This window comes from Protopterus annectens, chromosome 8.part1, assembly GCF_019279795.1.
Source record: "Protopterus annectens isolate FY-2018-M chromosome 8.part1, PAN1.0, whole genome shotgun sequence".
Taxonomy (NCBI): domain Eukaryota; kingdom Metazoa; phylum Chordata; order Ceratodontiformes; family Protopteridae; genus Protopterus; species Protopterus annectens.
Window position 1 is genome coordinate 95,585,673 of NC_056742.1, and position 17,686 is coordinate 95,603,358.

Below are 17,686 nucleotides of genomic sequence, written 5' to 3' on the forward strand. Positions count from 1 at the left end.
CTGTTACTATTTGCATTGCCACCTATCTGGTATTTTTCCAGACTACCCAGAAATCAGAATGTTAGTCCGGCAGCCCCGAAAGTACCATGCTAACAAAATGCCAGAGTCATACCTCTCTACCATACCAAATTACTTGGTATTTACCAGGTTTGGGACAAAATAATGGGGTGCCACAAATTCCCAAGTGCCCCCTGTCAATTCCCGATTATTTAAATTTTTTTTTTTTTTTTTTTGTGGAAAAGTTGCTACTGACTTCATCACGCAGTGAATGCAGGGGTATGCGTGATGATGTTAATTCATGAAGCAGACTGCCCGCCTATTTGAAAATTTGAATTGGAAGGGAAGGAAATGGAGTAAAAGGGCCTTTGTCCAGATTTTTGATGTTTCCAGGTTGAGAGGTATAGACGGGTTTGTAAAAACACAGACTCAGGTGAGCTTTTTTAATTGAAAAGCATCCCTAATGATATACTGGGATTTCCTAGAAAAGGAAGGTAAAAAATGAAATAAGGCATCCAACCTCTTACTGATATATGCAATAACATCATAAAATGTGCAGGAAGGTGGGTGGGGTAGGTGGGGAAATGGGTGGAGAGAGGCAGAGTTGTGGGTAGTGCTAGGCGTATGGTTTTTGGTCCAATTTGTCACCACACAGAAAGGTGGCAACCCTGCTTACTAGATTCACTTCTAATATGGTTGGTTTAGACTTTGATTTCCATTTTCTAGTAATTGCTTTTTTTGGTAGCCATGAGAATTAAACCCAGTAAGTCCTGTGTCTGAGGAATTCAGATCTTGTATCACAGCTCAAAAAAATGTCTTTAATTACACCAATATATTGACCCATTATTTCTGGCAGAGTAGTCTGCAGGGAATTTTTAAAGTCTGCAAACTCATTGCACTCCCAAAAATATGTTTTCAGTAACCTCTTTCTTCCCCATGATGCTTCCAACATTTAAAATCTACCCAAGGAAAAATTATTTGGAGTCTGCTCGGGGTATAAAGTACCTATGCAAACACTTCCAAGCAAAAACCTAAATCTTCTAGACTTTGTTGCATGTTTGGGAGCCATGCATATACCTTCCCCATTGTTTCTTTGTTAATTGCTTATGCAATCTCTCTTGCCAATGCTTTCTAACCTTCTAACATCCACAAATTGATTCCTATAGATATCATGCAGTATTCTATATGCACTACTAATCATCTGTTTTTTTTAATATCACCTTCCATCCTAAATTCAGTTAAAGAACTCTGCCAATATTGGTATTTCACTTAAGATCTCTCTGTTCCTTTCTCTTTATTTATACTCTGATGGCAATTCTTGACAGGGAAGACGGTCTCTAGTCTGCAGTCCAAATGTATTCTTGGCCTTTTCCCATTCTGTTACCTTTCCACCTCTGACTATTTGCTCCTAGTACCATGTTTCCTTTGCTAGTTTTCTCCAGTAAATTCCATTCCAACCCCTCTTTGTCTATTCTATGTATTCCTAAAGGCAGTTATCCCTGTCAGCAAAATCTCCTTTCTCCAATCCCATCTTGGTTTAGTTCTTAGAATATTTTCTGCTACTTTATGAATTGAATATTCTATATGGCTATTGTTGTTCTCCTTAAGAAGCTGCATCCTAACTCCCACTGTCTTCTTGTCCCCCCCCCACCTTTTCATCATCATCCCTTTCCACTTTGAATTATAACTTTCTGCTTGCACTATGTATAGGAAGCTTAACCGTGTAGCTCTGAAATCTCTCTTCAAATCAAATAATCCCAAGCCACCTTTTTCTGTTGGAAGGATCAACTTATCCCACTTGATTCTTGCCCTCTTCCCTTCCCAAATAAAATCCTTCAACCCTTTATTAATTGCTATCCAAAACTTATCCTCTGGTTGATAAAAATGTCTGATATGTATAAAACTTAAGGGGCTAAAACACTTTCACTGCTTGTAACTTGCTTTCCATATCCATAAAACAGAGCTTCCAGTTTTTCATTTTTTATTATCTTATGTTTAGTCTTTTCCCACATATCCTTAGCTGCCATAACAAAATTCTTAACCCGTACTCCTAAGTAACTTCATTTTATCATGTCCCCATAAATATTGTTATTGTTGAACCAATTTGTGTTTGGGTACATAGTTCACAGCTATTGCCTTTGTTTATCTTCATTAATTCTGTATTCTGAAAAGACTTGAAAACTGTGTCAGTATGATCCACAACACCGGAATGTACTTTTATGATTTTATCAGGTACAAAATATCATCTGCAAATAAAGCCAGTTTTTCTTCATTGTCATACCAATTATATCATTGGATTTATGAGTCCATTATTTTCTTTGCCAGTGGATCTAAATGTATTGCAAATAACAAAGAGGAAGGAGGACACCCCCTGCCTGGTTCCTCTGTTCAAACAGGACTTGTCAAAGAGGAGACCTCCACTTTTGATCCAGTATCCTCCTAGTTAACCTTATTATTGTGTCAGAGAGCCCTACTCGTAAAGTCCCAGCTTACTCTGTTGAATGCTTTCTCTGCATTAAGACCCACCAACGACTGGTATTTTCTTACATTCTGCTTACCTCTGCATCATCATTGTTCTGTTAATGTCATGCCTCCCCTCCACAGAACCACATTAATCCATAGCTATCAAGTTTGGCAAAACATTTGCCATTCTTTTAGCCATTATAGACATAAACAGTTTAGAACTGGCCTATATGAAGTTGTATGGAATCAGTCTTTATCATCTTTAGGTATTACAGCCACTGTATCTTTCTTACAGGATGTTGTTGCTTCACTTCCTTTTAAAATACTGTTAAAACCTTCCAGATTTTTATCATTTCTTCCCTCATCATGTTCAGACTTCCACAGGAATACCATCTTTTCCTGGAGGTTTTCCTGTAGATTGGTTATACATAACCATTTTATCTCATCTCTTCCTATCCTAACTGTTAATAATTGAACCTCATCTACCTCTAACCTTGGCATATTGAATTCTTCAATAATTATTTCCATTTGTACTTTTTCTTTATAGGTTCATAGGCTAATGTCCCTGGAGCCTTTACAAGCCTAGCCCCAAAAAATTGCCCCGGCACCGTACCACCCGATGTTAGCTCACAGTACCCTTATCCAGTAGGGCAACTGGACTGATCTCTTGATTTCCACATTTCTCTGCTTTATACAAATTTTCATAAAACTTCTGAAATATTTCTAATACATATACAGGATCTCTGGTTATTTTCCTTGTTATAGTTTCCCTAAGTTTGGCAACAGCCCTTTTTACTTTGTTGTCTGGACCATTGTGCTAAAGTAGTTTTGCACTGGAGTTGTTATCAAGAAACAGTTGGTTAACAGCAATCTTTCTAAACTCATGCATATTATCCAGGTTGCCTCTTGTTTTCTCTTTAGCTTTCTGTAGTTGTGCCTCCTCTTGTTCTGTGACATTCCCCTGATTCTGTAATACTTTCACCTTTGACAGTCCCTCAACTAATTCTTGTTGCTTTTTAACCATATCTCTTTCTCTTGTATTTTTACCCGTTTTTTAAACTCTTTAATTTTATCCCACTCCTTAGGCTATATTTTACGAAGAAGTTTCCATCTTCCCTAATAACTCCCAGATAATAATAGTAATAATAATTTCCATTACCCATTTCCTTAATTTCATCTCTGTTTAACAGATAATTCCTTAATTTCATCTCTGTTTAACCAGTGTCTCATTTTTATTTTATTGCCCTGCATTTTTATTTCAGTTATTAATGGCATGTGATCTGAAATTATCAGGTGTGTATCAAAACTTTCAATTAAATGCACATGCTGTAGTGAAATATAATTTCTGTCTAGACTAGCCCAGTTTTCTCTGATCTACTACTGAATTCATATATTCCATACCAAATATTTTCATACATTTCTTCAAATATCTACCCCATTTTGTTATTCTCCATTTTAGCCCCCTCCCCAGATATATCCTCACTGTTGCAAATTGTATTCCAGTCCCCACCTATAAGTAATATTCCCTGCTGAAAGCTGATTATTTCTCTCAGAATTTTCTTAACTCCATTGTAGCAGTTATAGATAGAATATAAATACATACCAGTGTAATCCTCCTCCCTTGCCAGTAACCTCTTACTACTACAAATCTACCATTATTATCCTTTTTTGCCTCTTTTATCACTATTTGAGCTTTTCTAGCAATTAATATACTTACTCCCTTTTCCTTTATCCCACATAATCTGATGAGTAACCATCCAGAAATCCTTTCTTTATCAAATTCACATGCTCAGGTTTGTTAAATGTGTCTTCTGTAGTATAGCTGTTTGTAGTCTGCATGTCTTAATTTGGTTCACTACTCTTTCTTTATTTGTATATACCTGTGAGACCATTCGCATTCAAAGTAAACATGAAAAGTGTTACCATTATGATCAGAGATTATTATTCCTTCCTATTATATATAACAGCTTTTTTAAATGTCTGTTTTTATCTTTTGTGTTACATGCCTACACTAATGTTTGGCAGCTTGATCTTTTATACAGTTGTTTGTTGTCATATCCATTTGAATCTGTGTTACATCTTAAAATACTTTTTTAATGAAAACCCTCAAAAAACACCCCAGAACATATCAACTTAATGCAGACATACAAAGCTATGTACAACTTCAAATAATGACGTTTAATTCTCCTAATAGGAACAGCTGTCCTAGACTGACAGTTGCATTCACAGGTTTTAATTGACTTGCAATGAAGGTTATCCATGCTAAGATCTATGGTACAGCCTGTGCTTCTTCTTAGACTGTGGTGTCTGTGTTTGTCTTATCTTTATTCCTCTTCCAGATGTAAAAAAACAACTTGAATGCTTTCAGGGGAAAAAAAATTATCTGTTAACCATTAAAAAAGTATTCTGCTTTTATTGTCATCTTATTAGTTTGTCTCCTTAGATACACGAGAACCAGGTACATATCTGCCTTCAGCTGCAAGCTTCTCATGTTGCACTGCAAGCATTTATTTGCTTAAGGAAACATTTTCATTGCTTTCATTTTTTTCTTATTTACTTGCTTCCACTTAAAATTTGTTAGATCAAGTCAAAGGCCTAATCCAGTCATTACCCTATGCAAATGTAAGAAAAATCATATCAGTTTTAAATGTACCATGATCTATGTACTTTTAAAACCCATCCCTCACCTCAGCAACCCAAGATTGCAGCCTGCTATCCTAAACATGCTTTTGTCCAGGCTTTCTCTTCTTTTTACATTGCAGTACCTGCATTTCTTAAAACTAGATGAGAAGAAAGAAAGAAAAGAAAAAAATAGCACCTGTGTACATTACTATCCCTGTAACACACAAAAATAACTGAAAATGCTTTTGCTGTATACTGTAAAGAACAAAAAATGTTGTACTTACAGTTAAGTTACCTCTTGCATTCTTCTTGCTCTCTCCTTAATGTTCTTCCAAACATTAATGACATGAAGAAGAGCATATGCTTTGCAGTCCCCTACAAGTTTAACAAAATCAAAAAGTCCAATATTTCTTTGTTTCTTCTTCAGTCATATTTCGCAAATGTGATTGGTGCTTTGTAATTCCACAATTATTCATTAATTGCCAAGTTAATGGTTTTCTTCCTATTGATCCAGTTAGTCTCTGGTTCATTTCCAACATACTGCTGGTTCTTCTAGTCAGTCTCTGGTTCATTTCCAACATACTGCTGGTTCTTCTAGTCAGCTCTGTGGTTTTCTCTCTTGAGCATTTTCATTTGGAACATTGGAAATGGTTTCACTGGCAAAGTCTCTTTGTGAGCTTTATTATCAGAAGAATAAGTAGTAGTGTACCCCTTTATGTGATGGCTCACTTTTTGTTGGGCAAACTTTTGTATTTCTTCCTTAGCATATTCTGCATCAGTAAATAACTTTGATCCTCCAGGAAAAAAATGTTCTGAATATAATTGGAAACAACAGCCTGAATCTCACATCTGCCTTTTGACATTCCCTGATTACTGTAATAACTTTACTCTTCTTCTGCTTGGTGTGTAATGAGTAATAATTTTCTACAAACACTCTACTGTATCAAACTTTTAGTACTTTTTCATTCTGCAACAGCTTTGTCAGAATCTGCTGGTAGGATTGCATCTTTACTATTAGAGGTCTTGGCTGTTTTCTCATGGCCAGGTTTGGATCATGCACATGATGTGGCCTTTCAATTAACTGCTGTGGAATACCAGTCCAGTTGTTTATTTGTGCTTTAATAAAATTAATATATTCTTTTTCATCCAGTTTCTCTTGTACAGCAGAAAATCTCTGTTTTTTCCTACGTGTACTGTCCTCTAATTCTATTATTTTTGGAAACATCTTTTCTTGAGCATTCTCATATGCAACCAGCCTTTTATTCATTTTGATCTCTGATTTTTACATTTTTATCAGCTCATCAGAATATCTATTCAAAGCTTCTTCCATTTTCAAGCCTTTCCTTATTTTAGTAGATATCCTTCTTCATTGTTTTATTTATTTTAATCTGCTGCTAGCGCATTTGACTTATTTTTATCTCTAGTCTACTGGAAGTCATGCACCAAAGCTGGAGCTTGAACTGCTTGCTGAACAGCTGCAGGATTCTTCCCAGACAGTGTTTTCTTCTCACCTTTTGTGGTTGATTTTCTTTCAGGTTCTGTAAATTTCTTCTTTGCTGGCATCCAGGTAGTACATTACTAGCCAGTAACTGAAATTTACTGAAAAAAGGCAAATACTTGGGTTCTGTTTTCTGAGTTTCTATTTCCACACTAGGAGAGCTAAAATTATGCTGTTACTCAGTGTGCAGCCATTGTGGAAGTCCATCAGTTTGTCATGTAACCAGAAACTCATTTACTGTGCTCTTATGATTCAGGTAATACTGCATCCAGAGCTGGTGCTTTTGTTTTAGTTATAAAAGGTGTTGCATAAGATGTTAAAGTTGTTCTCTTTGGCTGTTCTGCTGCTGTGGTCCTAAAGGGATATTCATTTAAGATTTTTTTCACATATCTTTTAACCCTAAAAAATACAGTTCCACCAAAAGAGCACTTCACAGACCAACAGAGATAGAATTAAGATCATTTATTTCTGCTTTTGTCTAATCAGACTTCATCAGAATAACACACAATAAAAATATATTCCTTTTATATTCAAATTAACCAATAGTTGTTGCAAAGTAATTAACCACTTATTCAATAAAAATTCCTTAAAAAGACATATCCTAAATACGCTATTCATAAGTAAAATCACATAAAAAATTAGTACTTAAGTATTTGTTTATCTACTTTTAGCCTTTTTTCTTTTAAGAAACATCTACTATTTATCACATCATTAAGACTTGGAGCCTTCCCAGCCCCTAGTTTTAACTGCCACAGGGTTTTTTTTTGCCCCACTTTATTTTTAAAGTCACCACACCCCTAAGATCTAAAGGCAGTTTTTCTAAAATAGAAAATAAAAATTTCTAGCACCCTTTACATTACTGTATATGTTTGAAAAGTGCATTCTTTTCATTTTTTGTCTTAACAGAATTAAGATGTTCCTTAATCCTTTTTTATAAACACCTTGTTTTCATTCCTACATAGAACACATCACATCCAGAACATACACATATATAAACAGCAGCTTTGGAGTTGCAATTAAATATCCCTGGGACCTCAGTGGTCTTTTCCATATGCTGTAGATTTATATGCAGTCCATCTAAAATAAACCTACAAACTTGACAACCCCCACATTTGTACATGCTTTTCTTTTTATTAGACACAGTTCCAATTGTTGATATCTTAGTTGTATCATTTTGCAACAAAGTTTTGAAATTACATGTTTTTATACACAAATTTGGGGGATTGTCCAATGACTTGAATCTTTAAGCCCAAGTGACTGTATAATATTTTCCAGTTGTTTGTGATCACAGAACGGATACTATTGCTGTCTACAGACATATCAAGACAGCAAAAGGTAGGTTTTTCAAGACAAAAGCTCTTATAAGTATTTTTAATAAAAGGCTTCAATAAAATCTGTTAAAAAATGTTTCTATGTTGTCTTTAATTTCCCAAATTCTTTCTTGCAATTCTCCTAGTTTATATCCTCTATAAACAGATAAGTAATAAATTCTAGATCCTCTTCACATTTCATGTTATCTGTGGTCATTCTTGAGGCTGTAATATGTTGGCCTCTTGGTATATTCTTTTTAATAAAACGAGGGTAGTGACTGTTAGAATGTATATAATTGTTACTAAAAGTGGCTTTTCTATGAATGCTACTGTCAAACCTATTTTCGTTACTATCCCAACTAATGCAATCTTCTAAAAAAATTCACTTTTAAACCACTATCTCCTAATGTAAAACTGAAAAAATCTTTAAAAACCTCTTTGCCTTAAAATCAAAAATGGTGTTTTTTTTCTTTTCAAGATAATTTTTCAGGGCTATATTTAATAGCCATAACAAGGATCAAACAAGCAGTTTATTACACATGCACACACAGACAATAAGAAATGACATGGGGGCTCTAAGAAGAAATGAGGGAGCATCCCAGTGCCAGGCACAGCCCATAAAGTCTTTGTGACTACTTGACCCTTCTGTGCCCCCTTCCGACCCTGGAAATCCCTTTAATCTGTCATTTCCTTGTAGTATCATGTTTTATCCAACAGAAGGGTTTTGAGAATATTTCTACAGGAATCCAGATGACAATGGGAGGTCTTTCCTCTTTTTCTGGGGATTCCTCCTTCTGCTGTAAACCATACTTTTTATTTCTTTCCTTCCCTTCTGGAGCTAGTATTGTCTCTGTGGGTCTTAGTACTTTTGCCCCAGCACTGAGAGGAAAAGTTTTTATTCAAGAATCTTCTGGTGCCACAAAATGAAAGAACTTGAAGAACATTCCCAAAGCTTCCCTTTTTACTTGTGTCACTCTCCTCAGTTTCATGGTAATGCGAGATTTAAAAGGTTATCCCATTCCAAATTGTATGTTTTTGTTTAAGATTTTCTGTATCTGCTTTACCCTTTGGGCAATCCTTTGTACCAGTTATTTACAAAGTGTGTGGCCCCAGTAATTGCGTACTGCAGACTGCAAGGTATTCACATCTTTCCATTTTCAGGCAATGGTCTTATTTGCAGACTTTTTTACTATGTGTTATGATTCTTTGACATGTGTCAAGGTTTTTCTTTTAAATTTGGGGTTTTAAGTGAACTCTTTGAAATATTATTTCTTTCTTTACCTCAGATTATTTTTTTTTCTTAGAAGTATTTAAATGTATCCTTAGAAAGTCTTCTGTGAGATTTAGTAGAACTGTACAAAGAAAACTTCCTGATCTTTTCCAGACAAACACTTTTGTCTGCGTAAAAGTATCTCAGGATATTGGGTTTCATGGCCTTTGGGATTATCATAATCCCCTGGATCAGACTTTACTTGAAAAAATTCCAATAATACTTGTGGTCAGTCTGTCCTTAGCATCAGCACCCTTTATCCTTTCATATTTCTGTATTTGGATTTGTAAGAAGTGAGTTAGAGTGGTGGGCAGATTAAGTATCTCTCGATCCAGGTCTCCCTTCTTCCTCCTTGTCAGTCCATCACAATCAGTGCTGCAGACTTTGGGGAACTATATTGAATGGGTTGAAAGTGCAAGATCTGTGGAACAAGAAGAACAGACAAAAGCGAATACATTTTTAAGAGATGTCAGCAACTATCGGTGCTGTTTAAGCGTTAAGTCATCTCTGGCCCCCTGGATCTCTGTAAGATTGCTGACATTATCACATTTGCAGAATTGTCAGGATTGCCTGTAAGGTAGCATTGCAGGTCGTGCCTTTTCAGGTTTCATACATTCAGTCAGATCAAGACAAAATAGCAGACAAGCTGATCAGGACCAGGGCAGACTATCATCAATGGGAATGACTACCAGAGTTCTTCCAGAAATGGATCCATCCGTTAGGAAAACCTCCATTAATCTGTTTGCCTCCTTTGAAAACAGAAATTCTGCTACAGGGTTCCAAGAAACAGACCTTGAATGCAGATGCTTTCTCACTCCCATGTACAAAAATGCCTTTCCACTGAAACCAGGGGCACTTCTTAAATTCCAGAAGGGCTTCCCAAAGATAGTGATGTTAACTCACTTTTGGCCTAGGCATCTGTGGTTCTTCCTTAATTTGATACAGGCCAATGACATTTACAACAGTCTCCCCACTTTTTGGATTTAGTCACACAAAACAGGAGTTTGATATACACGTCTGCACATATTTCAGCTGACTTGCATGGACCATAACGTTTTTAGATCTTTAGGGCACTTTTTTTTTTCTCTGAGGGTGTGCCACAGGTAGCAAAGGATACAAAATACCTACTGCAAGAAAATCAGATGTATAAGTGGAGAAGATTATCTATGTTGTGCCATACTAGGAACCAGACCTTTTAACAGCAGTTTTCTCTGGTTCTAGAGTATTTGTGCGAGTTATTATGGTCAGTATTATTCTATTAAGTTTCATCTCAGCCATTTTTGCTTGTCTGCAATCAGATTCCCCCTCCCCCACCTTCTACCTGTTCTCAACTCAAACTGTTTTTTAAACCATTTTTAAAAAGCAGTGGTTCATCTTTGGGATCTTAACTTTGTGTTTAAAAAAAAACTGAAATGTATTCCTTTTGAACCAGCTCATCAAGCTATTTTCAGGTTCTTAATTGGAAAACTTTTAAACTGATACTTATTACTTTTGAAGCAGCTCATTGTGCTGTTTGAGATTCTTATTGATTTCTTGATAACAAATCCTTCTTTTATACCTCATTGGTTTCTGAGCTTACCTTTTTCCAATCTGTTATTTGTATATTTGTTCCAGGAGTTTACAACAAGGGAGAAATAATTCTACTTTGGATGCCCATAGGCAGCTCAGATACTACTGGGGCATAATAAATTACTTCTGGAGAGCCAGTCAACTCTTGTTTCCTTTGAATGTAAAATAATGGACAACCATTGACAAAGAGAGTTTGTAATGGTTGTCCCATACTATTTCTTCTGTTGTTCTCATTATAAAGTCACTTCAAGGCAGAAACATTGCTTCTGTGGCTTTTTGGAAAGGGGTGGACCATAGAAGTGTTCTAGAGGCAACAGCCTGATTCTTTGTTCATACCTTTACAAAACACTGTAGCCTGGATTTTTTTCTAGGTTCAGGACGAGATTTTTCTAGGCCAGTATTCCTTAGGCTTCTAGATTCATAAATATCTTTCTCCTCCCTATTTTCTAAGTTATGGTAGTCTACCCAAATAATTTGGGCTACCGCAACAGTGATCTAATGTTGAACATAGTACAGCTAATGTTCAAATTGGTCACTGTTGCAGTAGCCTGCCCTTCTAGTGCCTTATCTATTTTTGCCAGGGTGTATGCATATGTACAGTGTGCTTGTATAATACACATATATGTTTTACATATGTTTTGTATGTTTTATTATTTTTTTATAGTATTTTCTTTTTAGAGTTTGAGCCTCCCTTCTTGAGGCAAGACAGTTCTTAAGCTTTTTTGACACACTAAGTTCTTCTTATATGGAGCTCTGCTTAAAGTTCTGATAATTAGAGCATCATTAATCTTTGAAAAACTGGCCAAGTTGGTCATATATTTGGCAAAACATAACCCAAATAGCTTAGGCTACTACAACAGTGATCAATTAGAACATCTAGTTACAGTACCACTTACACAACTGTACTTCATTTTATTTACTTATAGTAATGTATTACTAGTTTGTTTTAGCTTCTTATGGATCATTTGCTATAGGCTGCAATTTGTGCTATTAGGTAGTAACTATGTTAATGCATTTTAGATCTTTTATTTACTTTTATTTATATTTATTTATTTATTTTGACATTTGTTGCCCGGGTTAGTCCAACAGGGCAACAGCTTTTTTTTCAGCAGAGATCTGAGGAGAAAATTTCAAGTTGTACATGTAAAAAGGATACAAACATGAAATACTGTGTCATAATAAACAGAGGATAAAAGTTTGTTGTTTTTGTCATTACTACCAATTATGATGTATGTTTGGGTGTAAACCTAGAACGTAGTTATAATCCGAATGGGGTTCTACTTCCAGTGAGATGTTTACAATAATCCCAACCAGGACACATCATGTTCTTACGCTCATCCATAACCCCCTTTTTCCCAATTTTGCACATTGGATTGGGGTGTCACATCAACGGTGACCATCATCTAGAGCAAATGTTCACACTACCAGTGATGATGATGATGCAACGTTCTTACAATGTTTGGAGGTTACATTTCTGATGTTATTCTTTCTAAAATAACTGTTTCTTATATATTTTATCTGTTGCTTCAGAAAAGGAGTTTAAGGTTATCAAATGTAAAACACTTTGCTAAAATAACTTGTTTACTTTTCTTAGTTTTATATGACATGGGCATGCGTACCAGTTAATCAACATTGATCTGCGTATTCAAATCAGGCAGACTTTTAAAATAGCCTGATCTTTTTGTCGCATATTGTGCTGGTTATAAAAATTTATCAGAAATTATTTCACTCCTTAGGGAGTAAAGTTCACACATGGTGAATTTTTCAGTATTTTATTCTAGACATTCCTTTAATTATTTATGTTCTGCTCAAACAGTGAGCAGTACTTTGCAAGTGGTTATTCCTTTTACTTGTATATAAAACACAATCGATAGTTAAAAAAAAATGAATACAAATGTATTACTCTGTGTGCTGATTTAAGGAAATTCCATTTGTGTGGGGAAGTGATCCCCATGTAACAGGGTTCAGAAGATGCCCTTACAGTTCTTGGCAGAATTGTAAGCCGCCACTGTATTGTATATAAAACATATTTCCTGAATGGTGCGTCATAATCCAAGGCTACTTTGAACCTGTGTCTTTTGTCTCTTTCTTTACAGAAAAAAACAATGTTGTGCAGCGAATTCTGGACATCCTCAAGTTCTTATTTGTCTTGTTTCTGGCCATGGTGGATGGACTTACACAGTGGCTCAATGCCCTTACAAAACATTATGTTGATACCTCTGCTGTTCTTTGGATAGAACGATATGTACTGACACAAACAATTTCTCAGGTAAACACTTAAATAGTTTTAGTTATTAATGAATATTGCATGATCATGTTGGACCGGAGATTTAGCAGTGAATGGATTTAGACCATCAATTGATAAACAGGCCATTTATGTTTAGGGGTGGCAGTACCATTTTTGTTGGACATATTTTTCTCAGAAATTAAGTAAGTCATTAAAAGATATGAAGTCATTTCATGTGGAGATGAGGAGGAAAGTTGATTAGACTGCAGTGGCTGATTTACCAGGGGTGCAATGGGAGATAAAGCTCCCCCATTAATGCTTATTGCCCAAATGCACTGCTTTTGGCAGTACATTGCTTCCAGCCCTGTCTAACTCCTCTTTTTTTCTAGATTGGCAGCATGATTTTTGAAATGTAATTTGACTATAAGGAACAGTTCCTGTTGGTCTAATCTTTAAATTTCAATTGTATTTAAGGAGCCACACTGCAAAATCTAGATCTGAGGTTGCTGGTGGTTCGACAAAAAGAAGTGTAGTTCTTGAAATAAAGGATCTGTTTTGCAGCTGCCTGTGAATAACAATGCTGAAATCAAAGGATTTGTTGAGAATGAGTGCATTCAAGTTATAGTCCTTTCCATTCCTGATGTAAATGAACACATTGTTAGTGTTAATTTTGTTACAAAATAATCTCTTGTTCTGCAAAAAAAAGTTTTTATTTTCAGATAGAATAATGTTCACACTGTCAAATATCAAGCATATCTGTCACAAGAAGTATCATTGTCATACCTGCTAGAAAACTTAAATTTTCTTAGTTATCATTTTAATAATATTCACTGGAAGAAAGTATGTCTTGGCTTACATTCATATGTTGACTGAATGTATCCTTCTCTTAGGCTAGACCAATGTTGTTGTTGTGTCTTTCGGCTTTTCCCGGTTAGGGGTCGCCACAGCGGAACTCCGGTCCACTAATGATTGGCAGTAGATTTTTACATGCCAAGTTGCCAGCCCTGACGCACAACCTTCAACGAAGGTACGCCCATTCACGCATGTCTCCACACAGAAGACGCTCTAGCTGTAAATCGAACAGGACAACGTCTTACTGTGAGGCGACAACGCTACTGCAGCACCACCACCGATAACTTTCAGTTATTGAAAATTAAATGAAAGAAATGAAATCACATTCCAAGTCTTTAGGAAAAAGCAGGTGCTGTCCGTCTCTCTGGCATAACCTTGTCATTCCCTTCTTCCAGCTACATACCTTGCTCTGATTCTGTATATTTGATTGTAATTCTTTTAGCATGCCAGCTCTGATTTCCACTTTGTATATAATGCATGTGTATACTGTTTTTTTAGTCACTCTGTTTATAATATAATTTTTATGCTTTTATACTCTCAAGCCAACTATGATATTCACTTTGTATATAATATATGTATATATTCCTTTTTTGCCATTCACTCTGCATTTAATGTCCTGTATCTTTTTTTTTTCAATAAACATCTTTACTAAGTTATCATGTATGACAGAGGCAATTTTACATTTATATAAATGAAAAACAAACAACATTGACACTGGCTGAGACTGAAATAGGTCCAAAGGACTCAGTGCTGTATCCCAGTTAAAAAATTTAAAATAAAATTAAATAATAAAATTGCAAGACAGTGAGCCAGGACCATGTGTACATTTTATAGTCTCAGTGGTAGAGCCTAATTCATTTAACACGTTTGCCTTGTTTACTTCATTTATTGCAAACATCCAGCACCACTACGTGTTTGTCTTCATTCCCTGTCAGCTTCATAATAATCTGGAGCTACTGATGGCCATGCATGATAGCTGAGACACAACTCACATTCTACATTATCGTGTACAGCCCTGCTCAGTATGAAATTTAAGTACTATTAATGCACCTCTGAAGGTTGTCAAGAACTTGTGTGTCTGCTTAAAGGAGTGTATGGCTAGCTATCTTGTTGCTCCTATGATCACTTGCTTTGCACGTTCCTGTGTTCCTATGTTTTGCAGTAGCATGACATTTTAACAAAGAATTGTCAGAGGTTCCAGAATTTTTTTGCTGCAACTACTTATGTGACTGGCTTTAATGTTTGTTAATTAGTATGGTTTCATAACTTAGCCATGGAGTATTCTTGAGCTGCCATTTTGGGCTATATGCTTACATCCATATAATGCTGTTATACTTTAGATTTAAAGAACTATGTTGTATTTTTTGTAGTGATTACTAGACCAGACTGAGTTAGCATGTTTGGAATGTCATCATTTTCTTAATTACTGTGTGTTTTTGGGGGGGGGTTGCCTAAGAGTGGTCCATGGTAATAGTCATTTAGTGCCCTGGCTTAGGTAGATGACTCTGTCACTGGGAAGTACATTTGCAGCTGGCAGGTGCAAGCAAATCTTGAGAGTTCTGAGCACTTTTTTGCTGACAGACATGTAATGTTCAAAGGTACAGTGACAAGCCATTAGTAAAATGAAGTGTTTGAAACTGTGGGAGATTAATAGGCAGTAGCCTCCTCTGCAGCCTTAATACTTTAATACATTTAATAGAACAGTGCAAAATGTACTTATTTAAAGGTAGCCACTGCACTTTTTCTTAGGGCTAAAAGTTTATGTTTAGTGAAAGCTTGCAAAGTGCTTTTCACATCTGGGAGGGGAATAGAAATAATAAAAGAACAGCTGGTAATCACTGTAAGTGGGAGTGTATGCTGTAATATATGCTTTAGTGCTGATAACCTTAATTTTGGATTGGGTAATGCCTGTGGGAGCAGCTACCAATTTCGGGCAACTGTTGCTATGTGGAGGGGTAAACTTAATTTGCTGAAAATGTACATAGTTGTGTGTGTTTGCTCTAAGTTAAACTGGGATGGGTGGTATGAAAATGTTTTTGTTTGTGTGTTTTCATTGAAACACAAAATCTTGCAAAACACGTCATGCATTCAAATGGAGATAAGAAGGAAAATGCATAAAAGATCAGTTTGCCAGACATTATTTGCATGTAAGCCAAAAATTGGAAATACACATTCAAAACAACTGTTATATATATATATATATATATATATATTGGATATAAAAAGTATACAAACCCCTGTTAAAATGACAGGTTATAAAAAAATTAGATCAGAATAAATAATTTCAAAACATTTCCCACCATTAATGTGACTTATAAACTGCACAGCTCAATTGAAATACAAACAAATTTGTTAGGGGAAAAATATAAAAAATGTACAATGAGCTGGTTGCATAAGTGTGTATACCCTTAAACTAATACTTTGTTGAAGCACCACTTGATTTAGTTACAACTTTGTGTCTTCTTGGGTAGGAGTCTGTCAGCATGCCTACTCTTCCTTGCAGAAATGCTCCAAATCTGTTAGATTGTGAAGGCATCTCTTGTGCACAGCCCTCTTCAGGTCGCCCCACAGACTTTCTATTGGATTTAGGTCTGGGCTCTGGCTGGGCCATTCCAAAACTTTAATTTTCTTCTGGTGAAGCCATTCTTTTGTTGATTTGGATGTATGCTTAGGGTCACTGTATGTGTTGAAAGGTGAAATTCCTCTTCATCTTCAGCTTTCTACAGATGACTGAAAGTTTTGGGCAAAAAGTGACTGGTATTTGGAACTGTTCATAATTCCCTCCACCTTGACTAAAGCCTCAGTTCCAGCTGAATAAAAGCACCCCAAAGCATGGTATTGCCACCACCATGCTTCACCATGGAGATGGTGTTCTTTTGGTGATGCAAGGTGGTGTTTTTGCGCCAAATGTACCTTTTGGAATTGTGGCCAAAAAGTTCAACCTTGATCTCATCAGACCATAACACATTTTCCCACATGCTTTTGGGAGACTTGATGTATTGTTTTGCAAATTTTAGCCAGGCCTGGAAGTTTTTCTGTATAAGAAAAGGCTTCCGTCTTGCAACCCTACCCCATACTCCAGACATATGGAGAATAAAGGAGATTGTTGTCACATGTGATACACAGCCAGTACTTGCCAGAAATTCCTGAAGCTACTTTAGTGTTGCTGTAGGTCTCTTGGCAGCCCCCCTGACCAGTTTTTGTCTTGTCTTTTCAGCAATTTTGGAGGGACGTCCAATTCTTTGCAATGTCACTGTTGTCCCATATTTTCTCCACTTTTTGATGACTGTCTTCACTATGTTCCATGGTATATCCAGTGCTGTGGAAATCTTTTTGTACCCTTCTCCTGACTGATACCTTTCAACAGTGAGATACCTTTGATGCTTTGTAAGCTCTCTGCGAACCATGGCTTTTGCTGTAGCAGGCAACTGAGTAAATGTCAGGAAAATCCTACTAGGACAGCTGAACTTTATTTATGGTTAATCAGAGTCTCTCTAATTGATGGCATGTGTGTAACCAAGAAGACTGAATGCTGTAATTAAATCAAAAGGTGCTTCAACAAAGTATTAGTTTAAGGGCGTGCACAATTATGCAACCAGCTTATTGTATGTTTTTTTATTTTTTCATATTTTTCCCCTAACAGATTTGTTTGTTTTTCAATTGCATTGTACAGGTTATAGGTCACATTAAAGGTGGGAAAAGTTTTGAAATGATTTATTGTGGTCTTATTCTTTTATATCACAAAAACCTGGCATTTTTACAGGGGTGTGTACACTTTTTATATCCACTGTAACTTAACAGGGTAATAGCTTTTTATCATAATGACTCCTCTGTCCATATTATCATGGGGGATGCAAATGGTCTTACAGGTAAAAGAA

General features: G+C 36.0%; 1 protein-coding gene across 1 annotated transcript in view; it reads left to right on the forward strand.

The window, feature by feature from the left end:
• The window catches only part of PIEZO1 (piezo type mechanosensitive ion channel component 1), a 3,550,337-nt gene that overhangs the window by 2,781,253 nt on the left and 751,398 nt on the right, over positions 1 to 17,686 (forward strand). Inside the window, exon 32 of the mRNA XM_044081575.1 lies at positions 12,826 to 12,998. Coding sequence (XP_043937510.1) covers positions 12,826 to 12,998 — 173 coding nt within the window. The remainder of the gene's footprint in view (positions 1 to 12,825; positions 12,999 to 17,686) is intronic.